The sequence below is a fragment of the Phragmites australis genome, chromosome 3 (assembly GCF_958298935.1).
Source record: "Phragmites australis chromosome 3, lpPhrAust1.1, whole genome shotgun sequence".
Taxonomy (NCBI): Eukaryota; Viridiplantae; Streptophyta; class Magnoliopsida; order Poales; family Poaceae; genus Phragmites; species Phragmites australis.
In genome coordinates, this window is record NC_084923.1 from 9,426,911 (window position 1) to 9,446,219 (window position 19,309).

Sequence of the window (19,309 nt, forward strand, 5' to 3'; positions counted from 1 at the left end):
AAAGTCAGACTCAGATCTAAATCTAACTTAGGTACGCAAAATGATTTCTACATTGAATCCGCTCCTCGAGCCTGACCCAACTCGGCCACTGCCACCTTGCCGTAGCAAAAGTACCCAACCGGGAACGCGCCAAACCGAAACCGAGGAGGGGAAAACGACGCGACTGGCCAATTGTTGCTCAAGCCAGCACTGGGTTTCCTCCCTCTCGAAAACGAACTCTGTTTTCACCTCTTCCTCCCCAGAGGAAGCTGACGCGCGGCCCCATAAATGTAGGTGGCGCACGGTTTCATCGTCGCTAACGGATGGGGCGCTCGTCGTGTGAGACAGCGAGTGGTGTAAAGGGGCTACTGTCCCATGCCCCATACCCCACCTCGCAACTACTCGCATTAATGTGGGGCCACTGTAACCGACACCCACGACAGGTTTAGAGAGCATTGACCGACGGACGACGCTAATCTTGAGGCGTTCCGGCCCCGTCGTGTACGTTCGACGCACACATTGGCTGGCCCTTATGCGCGGTCACTACGAGTGGGGTCCTAGGCAGACAAGCGTCAAGCCATCAACAGGTGATGGCCCAGGACTTTGAAATTTAAACAAGACGTAGCTATTTTTTAGCCAATTAAGAGTGCGTTTGGTTCATCGTCCTGGGCTGGATGGGATCGCTCCATCCACCTTTTTGCTCTTGCCGTCTGTTTGGTTTAAGGTCAGAAACAGACAGGATCATCCATGTGGAGGAAATATTCATTGAAGATCCTGGATCAGTCGATCCCGTAAAAAAACCCGGACGGACTTGTCCATGTTCGTCTGCCGAGCATTGGTACGTGTGATTTTATATTTTTTATTTAACTCTCGATTTTATTTAGATTATAAGAGTGGTCCAAAAAATTTAAATATTTTTATGGGCAAACTAGAGCTCATTAATAACCTATTTTAATTAGTTTGATTAAAAAAATATAAGCCAATATTTAATTAAAATTTTCTAAATAAATCTACTTTTATAATTTCTAACAATTTTTATTACCTCCAATAAATTTCTAAAAATTTAAAAAATCACTAATATTCTTCTCATATGATGTACTAATTTATAACTAGCTCAGCTCATCCAATCTATCAAACCAAACAGAAAATTAACTCATCCTATCCACTCTCATCCCACCAACCAAATAGAAAATTAGCTTATCCTATCCATCCAACCAAACAGAAATTAAATCATCATATTAAAAAATAAAAATAATCATATCCCATCCGACCTCAACTTCCAACTAAACACATCCTAAACCTGCCTTGCCCCGTAAGACCGTAACTGCTGGGGTTTTCTGTTCCGCTTTTCCATATCGGTCAATGCGAAATAGTCTCGCGAGCACGAATGTCAAAGCAGGAGCACGCAGACGCAGCAAAACCACAAGAGCAGAATCAGACAAGTGGGTCCTCAGCCTACCGGACACAACGGCGAGCAAACAATTCCCGTTACGAGCTTACGGCGTTAAAACCAGCATCGGTGCGTCAAATCGGTCCGTCAATCTCAAAGCAAAACCCCGACGGGCTCCAGCCGCCGCCTACCCGCCAGTTCCCAGTCACCCATACCGACAGGTGGGTCCTGGTCCCATGCGTCAGTGGTGCCGGTCCACATAGTCGTTAGGTTTCCACCGTGACACCGCGTTCTCCTCCCGCTCGCCTCTAGTTTCGAGAATCTTCGCTGCCAGATCCGCCTCTCCTCTCCACACCTCGCCCGGCCCAGCCCGGCTCCTCCTCCTCCTCTCTCTCTCCACAGCGGTAGTGCCACTAGCCGAGCCTTCCCTCTCTCTCACCTCTTCTCCATTCCAACACTACCACCAGAGACAAAGGCAACTTTCGGGGAGAAAAATATACAGCAAAACCCTAGATCTCTTCTCGGCATTGCCGGTTGGGTTGTGCCTTTCTATGAGCGCGGCCCCCCAGTGACGAGGCACGGCGATGGCCTCCGCCGCCGCCGTCATCCCCTCCATCGCCTCCGGCGCCGCTGCGGCCGCTGAGCCCGCCGCCTGGCTCATGGACGAGCGCGACGGCTTCATCTCCTGGCTGCGCGGCGAGTTCGCGGCCGCCAACGCCATCATCGACCTCCTCGTTGTCCACCTCCGCGCCGTCGGCGACCCGGGCGAGTACGACCACGTTGCCGCGGCCGTGCAGCAGCGCCGCCACCACTGGGCGCCCGTGATCCACATGCAGCAGTTCTTCCCCGTCGCCGACGTCGCCTTCGCGCTCCGGCAGGCCGGGTGGCGCCGACGAGTGCCGCCGGCACAGGGGCTCGGTGCTGGCGCGTCGCCGTCCCCACCTCCGCCGCCGCCTCGGCGGCCAGCGTTCTCGCCGTCCCATCACTCCCACCAACACCATCGCCACGGTGGTAACCATCGCCCCGATCCGACGCGCGGCGGCGGCGCAGTTGCAGCGGCTGGATCCGAGAAAGATGGTGAGTGAGATCTCTTGGTTTGATAGCGTGCTCTTCTTTTGTTTGTCTGGTGGTAGTGTAGTGTCTGTTCTGTTGTTACAAAGAACGATGCCTTTTGCCTTCGTTCGGTTGGGTCCCAGAGGGGTCCTATCCATGAAATGCATTTGTGGTGTTGCAGTGGCGGACCCAGGATTTAGCGATTGGGTATTCAGTATTAAAAAAAATGTTCAATCCAAAATACGAGAAGTCTATAGTAGCGTAAATTTTAAAGTATAAATTGTTCATAGTAGAGAAGTTTCAACTAATTAAAAGAAATTACAAAGCATTTAAAGAAAATTAAATTTAACTTTGTGTTCCTTTATGGCTTGGAAGCGTTTAATGATGTCACTATCCTTAACTTGCACAAAAAATTCACGCTCAATTGCTGATTGCCGAACTGGGCAGTCACAACATAAAGATCATAAATACCTAATATTTGTTGCTATATGGGCTCTTTTCAGTTAGGGAAAAATGCAAACCCCCCTAAAGTCACTTGGATTTTAATTTTCCCCTCCAAAAATTATTTTGTTGCAAAAAAAAAAACCCCAAAGGTTTGATTTTGTTGCAAAAACACGTCCAAAAATTTAAAAAATTTAAAAAAATCACAAAAAATTCTAAAAAAAAACTAGAGACAATTATAAGACCTTTTGTGAAATTTGTTTTCAAAAATAATATCCTTTACATCATATTACATGGAGAGTAAGTTTGAAAAAAAGAAAAACGTGCAACTCATTTATTAATTCAAGTTAAATGCATAGTTAATTATTTACTAATCCAAAAATTATGAAACAAAATTTTTTAGTCTTCTTACATGATCCTCTATCTTGTAAAAATACATGAAATCTTGAAATAGTTATTGTAACATGCAGAATTGAGTAAATGTGTTGCAGATAGATTAATTCATAACTAATCCATAACACCCCAAAATTAGTGAAATCACTTTTATTAGTTTACTAAAACAATTAGTTTACAATTTGCTGAGTGGTCTGATGAATTGAAGCAGCAAAGATATATATACGTAGTATATGTGCTATATACTTAATTTTTTTGCAAAAAAGTTGGGTATTCAATTGAATACCCATGCATCATGGTAGGTCCGCCCATGTGGTGTTGAGTAACTCGTTTGATAATTGGCTAGTCATGTCTTCGAGGGATTGAAAGAAGTTTTGTTTACTAAATGTCCATTGGTACGTGTTAGTGTGGTCATTTCAAGTTGCTGAAATGTAGTTGCTATTTTTTTTTGCCTTGTATGGTTTAATAAATGTCGAGGTCTTAAAAGGCAAGCTTTTGGCGTCCTGTCATGTGTAGTTCAAGACAAATTCCCAATTGGGGGAGGCCCTAAAGATACTGATACTGTTATCCAAAAATAACTTTCCAGTGTTAAGGTATGTATAGGCACGTGTGAAATCATGTAGAACTGTTTCATGTGGAAACCGTTTCCTTGCAAGCATTTCATAGTTCTCCTTGTTCCGCAATTGAATGAGTCTGTTATTTCTTCTGTTGGCTTGGATTTGTGGTTTATGTTAATGTGTGATATTTTAGTCTTTGTTTTCTATCTTACACACAAGCATTTGTATAGGATGGACAAGTTCATATTATTCTGTTTGCACTTAAACTGTGACTGTTCTGCTGTTTATGCATTAACTTTGTGCTAGTATACTTACCATTTTATTTTACTCTTTTAGTGCACCTTTGACATGTAATGTTGAGAAAGGTGACAAATTGACAATCAATTGGTTTAAAAATTGTCTCACTTCTGCTCTTGACTCCTTCTAGGACGTGAAGTTCATAACAGGGAAGGGAAGGGTCTGAAAGAAGTGGAAAACGTGGTTGATGCTAAAGGCTCGCGGTTGGATTCTCCTATAACTGATGGTATGTAAGAACAAGCTCGTATATTCATGTGCACCCTTTTGAATTTTCTTTTGTTTAATGATAGCTTGTTATTCATTCCATGTATTTACTTATTCAGTGGAAAGAGTTTGCAAGATGGAAAACGGACTTCTGATTTAGCGCCCCCGTCCATAAACACAGGGCCTGTTTTTATGTTCCACTGTCCCCAATGCAAACATCCCTATTGTTTTTGCTAAAAAATATATTAGTAAAATTAATGCATTATTCTGGGACAATTGCAAATGTCTCTAAATGTATAACTATGGACATCTGCTAAATCTGGGAACACCATTTTTCTGTCCGTGTATAACGGAGCGCCGTTAGGATATAGCTTAACTGTTGGTAAATGAACAATTTTTAGCAAACACAAGTCAGTACTGTGATGCAACGGCTGAAACTACTATTGTAACCAACACAAAGTAACTATTTGATATGTGATAAGCTCAGTTTTCCATTGGTTTCAACCATGTCATTCCTCTCTTATTGCAATTTTATATATATGTAAAGAATTAATTAATCAATCAGCATTAATGTGAAGATGACCTGGCATTGCTTTGCCATCTTATGTTTATTTTATAACTATGATTCAAATGACTTATGGCCACACATGGGCCGTAGCCATTTGTATGGCAATTGCTAGATTTAAAATACTCATAACCTCCCTCACCAAAAAAAGGGTACTCATAGCCTCAATTTTTGGGTGAGAGGAGATTATGTATGACTTATAGGACCTGAGCTCGACCTCCTTTGCTTTCTTTAGATTGACATAAGTTTTACCAATATATTTTTATCAAAAAAAATTAGGGACGTTTGCATTGGGACAGTGGAACATAAAAAAGGCCCTATGTTTAGAGACAGAGGCGGTAAATCAGAAGTTCGTTTTCAGCTTTTTTATGTTCCAGTGTCCCCAATACAAACGTCCTTATTGTTTTTACATTCCACTGTGTTACTCCTACTTCTGGTATGCTGTCTGTCTGAATCATCATTGCGTTATGAAGCTCAATTGGAAGTTAGAAGATCGAACAAATTACTCTCGTTTCTAAACCATGCCCTTAAATATATTCATCATGCAGAAGGTGAACAAAATCCAAAGCTGGAAGCTGTTTCTGAAGGAAACATCAAAGTGGTTGCAACCTCTGTAGAGCATTCAACCAATGAAATCATTGATGGCAAGACGGTATGTTAGTCCAACGAATCAGAATTTCACATATTCTGTTTTCTCTTTCAAATCATCTTGAAATCTCGGTGTGTTTTCCACCGCATTATCTTATGACTGACCATGATGTGATGAAACATTTTTTTATGTTTCTTTAGGTTAATTCTGTTGAAGGCCTCAAGGTTTATGAAGGGTTGGTAAATGTGATCGAGACAAATAAGATTCTTTCTTTAGCGAATGAAACAAAAGCTTCTTATCACCGAGGAGGGCTTGAAGGTAAACTTTTAAACGTTTGCACTTTCCTTTTTGTGATCATTTGTTTATTAAAAGTTACTTGTTTTTGTGCCTATAACCTTGTGTCTGCAGTGTCTGTTCCTATTAAAAATGTGTTTGTCTATAGTTGCACCTTCGCCATATCTAATTTTGAATCTATTTGTAGAATGCATACCATGATAGAGCTGAGTAAATCATCTTTGTAACAGTTGTTGAGTTGACCACCTGGGAAGTGTTGGATTTCCATATGGATAAGGCCCCTGACACTGGATATTGCATTACAGTGGTCACTCTGGCCATTTATCTCTAGTTGGTGTTCAGCATTTGTGTTATAAGAAAATACCTCAAGTCTTTTTGTACCAGCCCCCTGACACTGGATATTGCATTACAGTGGTCACTCTGGCCATTTATCTCTAGTTGGTGTTCACCATTTGTGTTATAAGAAAATATCTCAAGTATTTTTGTACCAGAATGTTAATTCTCTGGGATTTTGTCACATTACTATTATCTTTTCTTGATAAAACAGCTGGGCAGACTGTTATAATTGGGAAAAGACCAATGAAGGGTCATGGAAGGGAAATTGTTCAGCTGGGTGTTCATATAATCGAAGGCCCTCCTGATGATGAAAACCAAAGAGGTAGATCCAGCTTGTACTGTAGTACCTCATGGTAGTTTCATATTTTGATGACAATTTTTTTTTACCTTCAAATGCGAGTCCAGAGACAAGGGTGGAAGCGGTTCCTGGGTTGCTGCATGATCTGTTTGATCGTTTGTATCAGCAGGAAATTATACCTTTCAAACCAGATTATTGTGTTATCGACTTCTTCAATGAGGTGATTTGCTTTCTTGACTCTTTTGGTTTACAATGGATTATAGTTATGATTAAATGCCTTTTCTTTCAGGGAGACTATTCTCACCCTCACCATTCCCCACCTTGGTACGGTAGACCTCTTTGTACGCTTTGCCTGACAGATTGTGATATGGTGTTTGGCCGAGCTATTTCAGGAGATCGAGGTGATCATAGAGGTCCTCTGAAGCTTTCGCTCACAACTGGGTAAAACTTTTCCCAGTAATCTCTGTTTCCTGTTACATACTTGACACTCCTATAAGGTTCAGACTGTTGACATTCACTACTTGATAGTGTGATAGTTCACTCTTGTATATTGAAGCTTAAGTTTCTGGTTAGGGAAGCAACCATTTGGCTGGTTATTACTTAGAATTGGAGTGGGAAACTGATGCATTTGTTTGTAGTATGTAAGGGAAATCTGAGCTGTGCTAAGACTAATTTTTCATTTTTTTCAATTAATCAAATGAGAATATTAGACAAAAATATAGGCAGTCATATAGAATCGTGACTCTGTTATAAAACAGTATGTTAATAAGCGTGGTATAGTTCCTGTTTGCTTTTAGCTGTGCATCTATTGTTACCAAGGTACTTGAATAAACAAATCAAATGACTATTTGCATATTTGTTGACTATTCCTGAACATTATTGTTTTTTCCCCTCAACTGCAGGTCTCTTCTACTCTTGCAAGGGAAAAGTGCTGATTTTGCCAAGCGAGCCATTCCCGGTACACGCAAGCAGCGAATCCTACTAAATTTTGGAAAGTCTATACCAAGAAAGCACATCCCAGCTGAAAGTGCTTCTCGGTTTACTCCTCCATTAACACCTCCTCCTATGCCCTGGGGTCCATCATCAAGGCAAGGCAACATGCCGCGCCATCCCCCAAGCCCTAAACATTTTGGATATGCCCCTGCCAGTGGTGTATTTCCAGCACCGGCAGTTGGACCTCATCACATACCTCCATCTGATGGAATGCAGCCACTATTTGTAGCCCCTGCTCCTGTTGCTGCTGCAGCCATACCTTTCACACCAGCCGTTCCCTTGCCAAACACAACGGCAGCTTGGGTGCCAGAAGCTACTCCCAGGCCTGCTCCACCTCGATTCCCTGGTCCTGGTACAGGGGTCTTCCTTCCTCCGGGATCAGGCCACCTACTGCCTCATCAGATGATGCCAGCTTCTCATGGTCATGGTGAACCTAACTCTCCACAAGGCTCATCTGTTTATCTGCATAACAAGAGCACTGGCATGGAGATGGTTAATGGTAATCTTTCTCCAAAGAGCTCGCCAACAAAATATTCTACTACAAATGAGAAACCAGAATGCAATGGGAGCTCAAATGGTGGTGGCAGCTTTGTGAATGAGAAATCAGCTTTAGGCAAGGAGCTGCAGAATGGTGGTATGAAGAATGTTGGGAACAGCAAGGTCCAGCTGAATGACGCTAAATAGACGGGGAAGTATAGTACATAGACAACAGAAACTGAAGAGACGAGGAAACTTCATTTTTTTGGACCGTGATTTTGCGGGAGCAAGCCAGAGCGTCATCTGCTATCATTACAAGAAACCTGGGGAAGCTTTACTGAGGTCTTCATTGACAACTTTATTATCCTTGACAAGAAACCTCGATGTCGAGTTCCTAAGATGAAACACCGTCTTAAATTTTGTAGCTGCTCTGTAGCAAAATTGGATTTATCACGTTGCCTTAAGTTATCATCTGCTATCATTACGAAAATGTGGGGCTAGATGTTCCATAGCGTGTTCTTTGGGCAGTAGGACCATTTCTGAGGTATTTGTTATAATGTTACCAACCGAACACTTCGGAAATGGAAAAAATGGGAAGTAAACTTCTTTCGTGCTGATAGTCCTTGTAACACTTGTATTGGGGGATGTTTGATGCTTGTGTTACCTGACGACTGAAGAGAAATTGTACCCTGCTGATGCTAGGTTCTACAGATGTGCTTGCACGTGTTTTACCTTTCAACATCGACCTGAAATGCAAAGAAAAGATGAATTTGTTGCTGTTTGTAAGCACTGAATTTGCGTGTGTACAGTTTATGCACTAGATTATGAAGCCTTTCAGGGCGAAATAGGCCCTGGGTGCAATAGTGCAAAGCCGCGCAAAGGTTATCTGCTAGCCTGAGTTGTCCATCAGTTGGATTATTTGCCTGTCGTACAATTCAGTGAGACGTAGTGAGCGTCGGCGGAGGTGCGGAGCCTGTCGTTGCAGTTCGTGGCGTGCATAAGGCGCCTGCCACGAAGAATATACTCGTCAGCGACGCGAAGACGTCCTTGTTCGTAAATCTGATCTTGGCACGTTGGATCAATGCGACGAGACCTGGTAGCTGAAGGCAAGAAGAGTGACGTCGAGGTAGGTGAAGGCAAGAGGAGTGCAGCCGAGGCAAGCGGGCATGTTTGGATTCGGCCCCTACGTCTCATCAAGCCGTCGGCGCACCAAATCCTGAGCAAGGATTCGGCCAGGCGTGGGTACAAAATTACACTGACGTGACCGTGTTTTGTGCAGAGAGGCGCGGACGCCGAACCAAGCAGCTGGCCTCGTACGCGTGGACGTCTTAATTTTAGCAGGACGTGCGTCAGCGATGAACCAAACATGCCCAGAGTAGGCTATCTCTTCCATATACTATAAAACATGCGTAGGTTCTCCCATAACTTTTTTTCTCACTTTACTCTCATCTAATAAAAATCTCTAAATTTTAATTAATTTATTTATTTTTATCATCTATACTTGTCCTTTAACCTTTTCATCTTATTATCGACTACATATATATGATTCGCTTTACTTATAAAATAAATAAAGAAATTAAGATGAAAAATAACAGATAATATTATCATCTTTTTTCGAATCCTATCTAAAATCAAAATACGATATCGTTTTCGACGTATTTCTTCAGTAGCACTTCCACGACACATCCACATCTTCATATTTTAAGTTTATATGTGATGCTATCATATTCAATATTTTTGTTTTTTTTTCAACGTATCGACCATAAGTGGCGCTTAGCTAGTAATCAGTGGAACTTCAGTTACTGTTACCCTACCACGGTGGCACATGTCAGAAACCAACATCACACGTGACATGGTACACTACACACGAGCGCATGCACCAGCGCTTCCGATCAGAGGGCGGAGTCTCGCGGCCGGTGCCGCTTGCTGCCGCGCCTCCGCGACGCCGCCCTCGCGTCCTCGAACGTGACACTTCAAGTGCAGCTTAGAAACACATAATCAAGTAGTTCAGAGTAAATAGTCCAAAATCAACTAAAACAATATTAATAAAAAATATCTTTAATTCGGCCAACTAAACGAAACTCATCTTAATATATCTAGAGTCTAAACAAATATAACTAACCAACATTTTTCTTTTCATAAATATGATTTTACTCGATCTATTTCCATTTAACTAGATATATATAATACCTCTTTACAAAACTCATTGGGAAATCAAACAAACCCTTGAGTGCCACTTACTATGCAGTGCAGTGGCGCACGCAAGCATCGAAAATTAAAGGGGGTCGACGCAAGGGACTAGGAAACATGGGAGATGGGATCATGCCGCATAGGAGGACTGAAGGAGAACGAAGGCGTAAAGATGGCACGAGGTACGATTATTTTGGTCTGATCCAGGCACGGCACAGTACGACGACTTGGATCGTGTCTGGGCCGGAGCCGCGTCACGATAGGCCGGCACGACACCGCCCGTTTAACTATTCATATTTTTTTAATATTTTATATAATTTGTTTAGATCTAATACATATAGAATATGTGGTACAATGGTAATATTTTTGACTCGTAAGTAGAAGGTCGGATGTTCGATTCTGAGTGAAAGCAAGTTTTTATGATTTTTTCTAATTTTTCGCGGGCTGACGAGAAAAAAAATCATCGAACCTACCATGCAGCGATCCAGCACGGCACGATCCGATCTTAAATAGACCGTGCCTAGACTAGAGTCACGGCACATGAACCGATATAGCGCGACACATTTAACTAATAGATCTAAACGTGTCATATATCAATAGACTCGTGCCGTACCGGGTCAGCCGCCATTTAGCCATCTTCTTAGACTATCTCCAACCATATTCTCTTCATTTCGTTTTCTTCTCGATTCTCTTCCCAGTTTTCATTCCCTTTATTTTCTCTCATCTCCAACAGCTTTCTTTCGAGGGAAATCGCTAAGAAAAAGTAGAGAGAATACTATCCTGAAGAGAATGACTCTGAAAATCCCGTCGTGAAGGAAACTGTGAAAAGGAAATTGTTGGAGTGCTGAAGGGAACGAGAATCCCTTCACGACGAGAATCTCATCTGCGGAAGCTGTTGGATATGACCTTATGGCTGCTGTGCGTGACAGCTCCGCTCATAACACGTGTAACGCCCGCACTTCAATGCCGGATCGATTGCCGAGCCGTTTGAGCCGGTCAGTCACCCTCCCTCGCCTTCGTCAGGATCCGATTCCGCTTGAGTTAGAGAGCAAGAGTAAATTATGATAGGTACAGTGTTCTAATGATGATACTGTAGCAAATAAAGCACGATAGACTTTTTACCTATATTAATAATACTGTAATATTAAATCTGACGTATTTATTATTTCACTCTACCGTAAAATCAGGAAAATCTGCCAACCTCCTCCAGTCCTTTCCTTTCTCCAACGGCCGCTTTTTCACAGCGTAGCACGTGTAGCACGGCTGCAGCAGGGCACCCGACACGAGGCATGCGCTCGCTCCCGACACAGAGGTGGAGCGGACGGAGGAGGAGAGAGGTTCGTTCGGTTGAAGAAGCGGCAAGGAAAGGGGACCCGAGATGGTGCGAGTGCGACGCCACCACTCCCCCCTGTGTCGGATCCGATAGAACTCAACCCTCGTCGTCGTCCTCCTCTCCGTGGGAGAAGGGAACCCATTTTCCCGGCCTCTTTCTCCGATCCAACTCCCCGCGCAGTGCAGTGCATCTCCCCAATCTCGAATTGTTCTCTCTCTAATCGATCCGGCCAAACCAAAGGTTCAACGCACCGTCCCCGCGATCCCTAAACCCTACTAGGCCGCCTGACCCGATGCAGCAGCAGGATCGAACGGCGGCGGCTGTTGCCGATCCCGACCCGCCGCCGCCACCGCCCGACCGCGCCGGCGCTGCTTCCTCCGCCACGCAGACTCTCCCCTCCCGCAACGCCTCCTCCAAGTACGACTTCGTCAAGGTCAAGGTGTGGCTCGGGGAGAACGCCGATCATTACTATGTCCTGTCCAGGTTCCTCCTCAGCAGGATGCTCACCGTCACCAAGGTACATCCAATCGGCCTTCAATTATCAATCACTTCCTTCAGCTCAACAAGTTGCTGTTCCTTTTACAGATTCCGAATCATGTTGCCATCAAGATTGCCCTTGAACTCAAGAAGTTACTTGTCGACAACAGCCTGCTTGATGTGTATGTCGAGTTACTTATTCCTCACATTCCCTTCTGATTATGGTGGTGTTCTTCAGCATCCCAAGGTCACGCTGTTACTTAGGAATGTTCTTGTTTTTCAGACTACCTTTCTCATTTCCGTTCTCAACATCCTGTTTTCATGCTCTCTAGTAATGTGTATACTTCCAATTTGCAATTCCTGGGTTCAGAACTAATGTGCCATCAAATCTTTGATCATCTAGCAGTTCACAGAGTGATCTAGAGGCTAATCTATTCAAGGTGCCTTTCTTTTCATTTCCTCTTTTGGGGAGTACTTGCTTCATGTTAGTTTCTCGGCTGAAAAAGCTTTACTTCTTTCACAGCTTATGGAAAAACGCGGATACGGCGACGACTATATAAATCTCTATAAAATGATGACAAGGTATTATGGTGTACAAAGTTGTTCTGTTTCTCTTTACTAGTAGGATAGTAAGTGTATTATATGATGTTTGGGACCATCTACAATATACTTTATTGATGACACGTTTCTTCTACGCTCACCCTTGACTGCAGATTCCATCATCAAAGAGTACCACTAGTAATTTTGGTGTGTGGAACTGCCTGTACAGGAAAATCAACAATCGCCACGCAACTTGCTCAAAGGCTCAATTTGCCAAATGTTTTACAGGTTCAATTTTCTTCACCATTTCATTGGTCATGTCTTATTTGCTTCTTATTTGCTACCCTTTTCACCTTGATTGCCAATTTTCCTGACAGACAGAGATGGTGTATGAGTTGCTGCGAACGTCAACAGAGTAAGTTGTATCTTCTTTCTTTTTGTTTAACAAAAAAAGCCATTATCTTCTGCCATATTTTTTCATTTGTTGTGCTCTTGGTTCCCCTGTTTCCTAAGATTTGTGGATCATTCATGATAACTAATGATACTGAATTTTGGCATACAAACTACTCATATGAATAACACATGCAGTGCACCACTTACTTCAGTTCCTGTGTGGGCTCGCGATTTTAATTCACCTGAAGAGCTTATCACAGAATTTTGCAGAGAATGCAGAGTCGTTCGCAAAGGTATGCAGTGTTTTTTTGCCAGGAAAGGGTATTCTGTTGCTTAAATGAAGTTGATGCTTGCTCTGGAGAAAACTGGCAATAGGCACTCCATTGAATTTTCTTGTTTACCTATTAACTTTTGAACTGTGCTTCCTACTATCTTTTGCTAGGTTTGGCTGGTGATTTGAAGAAGGCCATGAAAGATGGGAAGCCAATTATTATAGAGGTACGCTGCCTTGTGTGCATGCATGATATAATAAATAAATTTTGACATTATGTTCATGCATTTCTCAATATTGAACCACAGAAAGGACCATTACCACCAAGCTTTGATCTCCCACAACTTTCTTCTGGATTTTTGTCCTCATCAGTGTTGCATGGATACAGGACGCAACACTATACACATACTGTTTCAAGATTTTATCCCAAAAAAACTAGCATGTCAACATTGTTATATATTGAAAAATAAAAATATTTATATGAAAGGAGAATTTAGGTTCTTGTATGCATGTTTATATCATAATGGAGGCTTAGATGCAGCTTTGTGCTCCATAAATCGAATCCATCTATCGATTAGCCTGCGGATTCCTTGTGCTGCGAGTGCATTCTCTTGTATATATGACTATTTGACTATTTGTACAACATGGTGATTGTATATAATTCCTTGTAGCTTTATCCGTCACAGATTTGTATCTGCAGACGAAATTTGCATATGCACATGCTATATTTCACTTTATAGAAGATTGTGTTAGAAATGCTCTTTGCGGCACATTCAAGTGCTCGATGCTCGTCGAGGCATGGCAGAACCATGTTGCCAACTAGTTTCTTTTGGACGGAAGTACTCCGTTGGACCACACACCTCAAGCGCTTGTTGTTTCTGGTGGGGTTTTGGCGCTGCGCAAGTCCTTTGTTCTCGGTAGTAGTTTGTCTTTTGTTAGTGACTTAGTGTTTCACTTCATTTGGCACCATGTATTGCCTGTCTAATCAATGCCAACGCCCTTTCCTTTTATATAGATAGGAACTTGAAGGGTAGCCAAATGATTTAAAACATATACATCTTTTAATAGTGCGCCATATTTGCAGATAAATCATATCTCTGATCTTAAATATCTCACTGCAGGGAATACATTTGGATCCAAGCATTTATGTTATGGATGAGGAAAAGAGAGATGATAGTTCCAGGGTAGAGAAAAAGGTACCAGGTTCTGAAAATTCAGGCATGTCTGTAGAAAATAAGACAGAACATCAATCCAAAAATGGACTAGCTGAGAACATAATAAGTACTACGAAGGAAAATGGAAATTTTGCCAAAAGTCAGGAATGCATGCTGGACGAAGGTAGAACCAGTGGAGGGCTATCTCATGTAAACAGCCATGAGTCTAATTCTCATGATTCTGTGCATTCTAAAGAAAAAAGTCCCAAAGATGAAGGTAAGTAAAAAAAGCATGTGACATTAATTTATGTTTCTAATGTAAGGTCAATATTATCTTTATTCACAGCAAGTTTAAAAGCACGCTCAAGTTTCCTTGGAAAAAAGCACACTCGAGTGTCTAATATATCAGACTAGTTTAAGGCCAACATAATCTTTCTTTACAAATCACAACAAGTATGGAGCTTGCCCATAGAACAAATCATATGGGGAAGCAAAGAATAACATATTAAAAGGGCTTTCCCAACTTACCATAGTACTTTATCATACCAGGTTATTTTGTGACTTCAACAGTTACACTCTGAAGAGATCACTGTCATCTTTCCCTTGTAGGCGATGGGCATAAAGATTTGGACCAACAGAAGAATAACACTGCCAAGAAAGACAAACCTGCTTCTGAACCAATAGTTGTTCCAATTGTACTGAGGATGTCTGATTTTGATCACAAGGTCTGTTCTCTCTTTGATTACATGTTTAAATATACATCTAATTATCTTGCAACATATTTTTAGTGTTTAATGTATTTGAAATGCCATCATTTGTATTAAATGCATAAGGGCTGCCTATGTAAATAACTTAAAGTTCAATGTTGCTGACCTTCTCTGAAAACCGCCAGGGCAAAAGCCCATCTACTTTTGTTTCATATGCTGCACTAATTATTGAGCTGAAATTATAACCCTATTCTGGACTGTGCACACTTTCCAAATTAGAGATGCTGATTTGTGGGACTTATATTTTGCATTCATCGCTTCTGCACTCTTGTCATTTGGATTATTAGTTCAATGTTTAATCTCCTGTTATGATTTACTTTTTTCTGTTCAGGCATTGTTAGAGGAATGGATAGCCACTAGAGCTTTCAGAGATAATTGCCTTCCTCAGGTATCCATGGAAGCTTCGGTACACATACAATTAATAAGTTGATTTTTCTTTAAAATTGGCGCGCAACCCTTACACTCATAAAATTCTGTAATTGATGTTAAATGGTAGTTGTTCTTTTTTGTGTGTGTGTGTGTGGGGGGGGGGGGGGGTGTTGCCACATGGTGATACCTACGTTCCAGCTAATATCTTCAATGTTATTCTATGAAGTCTTACCAGCACTTGTAGCACCTACCTTTGTCATAGATATTCTATAAAGCATATTAACCCCAAGGTTGTGACACATATGGAAGATAATGAAATGTGTCACATGCCATGACGCTAGACCTTGAAATTCCTCTTTTAGTTTCGGTATATTGGGACATCCTATGGGGATAATTATACAGAACGATAGACTGATCCATGATAAAATGATTCCTAATGTCATAGATATTCTATAAAGCATATTAATCCCAAGGTTGTGACACATATGGAAGATAATGAAATGTGTCACATGACGCTAGACCTTGAAATTCCTCTATTAGTTTCGGTATATAGGGACATCCTATGGGGATAATTATACAGAATAATAGGCTGATCCATGATAAAATGATTCCTAATGTCATAGATATTCTATAAAGCATGTTAATCCCAAGGTTGTGACACATATGGAAGATAATGAAATGTGTCACGTGACGCTAGACCTTGAAATTCCTCTTTTAGTTTCGGTATATTGGGACATCCTATGGGGATAATTATACAGAACAATAGACTGATCCATGATAAAATGATTCCTAATAAGCTATGGGGATATTTATCTCATGCAACTACTTGATGCTAACTTCTGATGTTACTCAGGATCATCGAAAGCTTATAAACAACCTTAAGCTTATTCAGGACTATCTTTGCTCTTTTGAGTCGCAGGTAATTTTTCCTTGAGTCCTCAAATGCATGAAATCTGTAAAATTTCTACCTGCCATTCGTGTTTAGATTTGCTGTGCAATGCCCAACAGGGTATCGTACCCAATAAGTACGATGCTCAACTCCTTTTTACTCAATGATGTCTTTTTCTAATGAATGCTGCTTTGACCATGTCATATTATTTCTCGTATTGAGTTATTATCTGATGAGTCTGGTATATTTGTCTGGTGTTTGAGTGTGTATTCCTAAGCTATTGTTTAAATCTTACTCAGGGATTGACCATTGTTGACATCTCAGCAAATTCGTTTCCTCAAACATTAGATTGGCTTCACAGTTATCTTCTTCAGGTACCTAGAAAGAACAAGCATAACTTGCTGTACTTCCTTGCCACCCATTGTTCCATCTGCTAATTTTCTTCATGCTAATGTCCTTACATTGTAACGTGTCTGAGTGAAGGTGGTCACACATATTTAATATTGCTCACTTACTCCCTCCGATCCCAAATATAAGTCCATTAGGATATTGACATGGTCTCCAATATGTCACTTTGACTAATAATATCTATAAAACTATATATATTATGAAATGTATTTTTCATGATGAATCTAGTAACATCGACCTATGTTGTCAATTTATGTGATTTTTTAGCTATTGATAGTCAAAGATAAAATAGTTTAGCTTAGGACCAACCTAAATGGACTTATATTTGGGATCGGTGGGAGTATTATGGTATCCTGCCATAATAAAGGTCCAGCTCCTTCAGATTTGTACATTACGTAATGCCAACATATGTTTTGCCTTTTTGGGATAAGCTCGCTTTATTTTCCTATTTTTTTTCATTTATCAAGTTGCCAAATGATCATGTTGTATTTTAAGATTTTGCATATACTTGAGATAATGTATAATGGTCAGTCATTTTTCTTTTCTGCTCTTGATTCCCTTGGCAGTGCATCGAGCGAGGTCTTTTGGCTGCATGTTCAGAAAGTTGCAAGCAGGGGGGAAGTTAATCGGCATGGGAGTGACCGAGAAACTAGATGATAGGTATATGTTTCCCCCTACATATGAGACATATGTTGATAGTGAACTGGTTGCTATAATCTGTTTGCTACCGAGGGCAAAGAGCTGCAGTGGGCGGCGTGTGATATTCAGTCAACATCTGTATACATATTTTTGAGTGAACATGATTAGACATCTTAAATTCGTATCCTGGTGATTATATGCTATTCATTCCAAAGGAAAGTGCTTTCCATGCAAGGGGGAAAAACAAACTAGGCTTTTAGAAACCAACCAACACGAGATTGATCTTCTGGAATGCCTCACTACTTTTCGTGGTGAGAATACGCGTTCAATGATGGAATGTTTCATGCATGGCAGAATACGAGTGCATGCGGATTTTGGTTAGAATTCCACCTGCTCTGGAAGGTACCTGACTCTTTGCTGTAGACCTGTAGTACTGTACTCCTTTTCCTTTATATCGGGGCTCACCGTTCACAAGCGAAGCTAGACATGTAACGTCCGCTCTTCAATGCTGGATTGATTGCCGAGCCGTGAGGCGTTGAGCACTTGAGCCATTGCATTGGGCACCCTCCTCCCTTCCTCCAACGGCTGCTGCTGTTTCAATGCATTCACTGGCGCAGAGAGATTAACCAGACGTCTAGACTCGATAACGGCCGGTGAGCAGAGTGAATGCAGTGTCTGGTCCCGAGACAGCGACGAATCACACAAAACGGCCGCGGGAAAGGGGCGGTGGACAAGGAGACAGGGCGGACCCAACGGCGCCAACCGTTCTCTTCCCCTTTTGGACCATCTACCCGAGTGCTGATCCCGGGGCAGGCACGCTGTCGAGACGACGGTGAACATGAACTGGCTGGTGGCTGCTGCCTTTTTTCTCTGAGGGGCCGTTTGATTGCTCCGGCTTTTCTGCTTTTCTTTCTTTTGCCTCGTCCTTGCACTGATCACTTGGGATGGAGGCCTTTTGCTGGGTGGCGAGGTGGAGCCTTGTCTGCGGTTGGGTATTTGCTCATGGTCGTTTCTTCTTTGTGCTAGTGCTTCGATCAGGTTTCGTTCGGTAGCAGTTGCTGTTTCCCAAGTGCCAGTATTTCCATTCACTAATCGTAGACAAGCGCCAGGAGAGAGAGAGAGAGAGAGAGAGAGAGAGAGAGAGAGAGGTATCTGACTATCTGTGATCGACAGTGAGTACTGACCAAGCACATTTAGAATGATTTAGATGTCTTCCTGATGTACCGAATCGGTACTTAGAGTTCCCGTCGTGTTGAAGACTGAGCTGCTCGCCGTTGCCCTACAAGCCTACACTGGCCTCTACCGAGGTTGAGACTAGAGAGTGAGAATGCCACTCTGATTTCTTAAAGCAGACGCGCCAGGCAGTGGCCTGGCCCAGCATTTCCAGCTGGCTGGGCTTAATCTTAACGTGAGCTCTGGACGGAAACAGGACAGGAATTGTCTCTTTCCGTTCGGCCCCGTAGATAGTGGGCTTAGGTGAAGGAACCAGCCAGGCCGTAATGGGCTTGGCCCATCTGTTCGCTTGCTGTTTTACGGAGCAGTAGCAGATTGAGCCGGCACTTGGGAATGCATGGGAGTTGGGAGCGAGCGGTCGTGCCCTTTGGAAAAAGCGGCGATCGAGGCAACGGGTCACGGCGCACACGCGTGATGACCACCGAGCTTTTAGAGTGGAGTGCGAGCTTTACGGGGGAAAAGGGACCTTTCAAGTTCACGCACCGCTTGCCGCAACATGCAACTGCAAGCATGAGGACAAAGAGCAAGCGAAACTACACCTGCTTCCAGGTGCCAGTATTGGTGAAGCTAAAGCAAAATAGAAAGGTACTGTTTATAAGATTGGACCGAGTGGGTGCAAAAGTTTAGACAGAGAGATGTGTTAAAGATAAAATTCAGAGTGCCTGCAAAGAAATAACGACTCCAACAACTTGCGATAGTAAAGCATGCTCCAACAACTCGTGATCAGCAGAAAGAACGCCTGCAAAGAAATACGACTCGACGATTTTCCTATAAGGATCG

At 42.4% G+C, this 19,309-nt stretch overlaps 2 protein-coding genes across 5 annotated transcripts; both read left to right on the forward strand.

Moving 5' to 3' along the window:
• The first annotated feature begins 1,676 nt into the window (after positions 1–1,676).
• On the forward strand, positions 1,677–8,485 carry LOC133912003 (RNA demethylase ALKBH10B-like). Its single transcript, XM_062354520.1, has 8 exons — positions 1,677–2,446; positions 4,241–4,336; positions 5,428–5,531; positions 5,669–5,786; positions 6,310–6,420; positions 6,504–6,616; positions 6,686–6,837; positions 7,299–8,485. The coding sequence occupies exons 1-8, from the start codon at positions 1,954–1,956 to the stop codon at positions 8,071–8,073; spliced, it is 1,962 nt and encodes a 653-aa protein (XP_062210504.1). The 5' UTR covers positions 1,677–1,953; the 3' UTR covers positions 8,074–8,485.
• A 2,832-nt stretch (positions 8,486–11,317) lies between these two features.
• On the forward strand, positions 11,318–17,563 carry LOC133912004 (uncharacterized). 4 transcript variants are annotated; one of them, XM_062354521.1, is made up of 14 exons: positions 11,318–11,906; positions 11,975–12,048; positions 12,270–12,306; positions 12,390–12,448; positions 12,580–12,694; positions 12,784–12,821; positions 12,995–13,092; positions 13,242–13,297; positions 14,192–14,501; positions 14,834–14,949; positions 15,323–15,379; positions 16,214–16,279; positions 16,549–16,623; positions 17,224–17,563. In XM_062354521.1, exons 1-14 carry the CDS (start codon positions 11,682–11,684, stop codon positions 17,281–17,283), a joined length of 1,386 nt encoding a protein of 461 aa, XP_062210505.1. In that variant the 5' UTR covers positions 11,318–11,681; the 3' UTR covers positions 17,284–17,563. The 4 variants fall into 4 exon arrangements, with proteins under 4 accessions (XP_062210505.1, XP_062210506.1, XP_062210507.1 ...); XM_062354522.1 differs by having other exon boundaries at positions 12,273–12,306; XM_062354523.1 differs by having other exon boundaries at positions 11,831–11,906; positions 11,975–12,113.
• Positions 17,564–19,309: the final 1,746 nt, after the last annotated feature.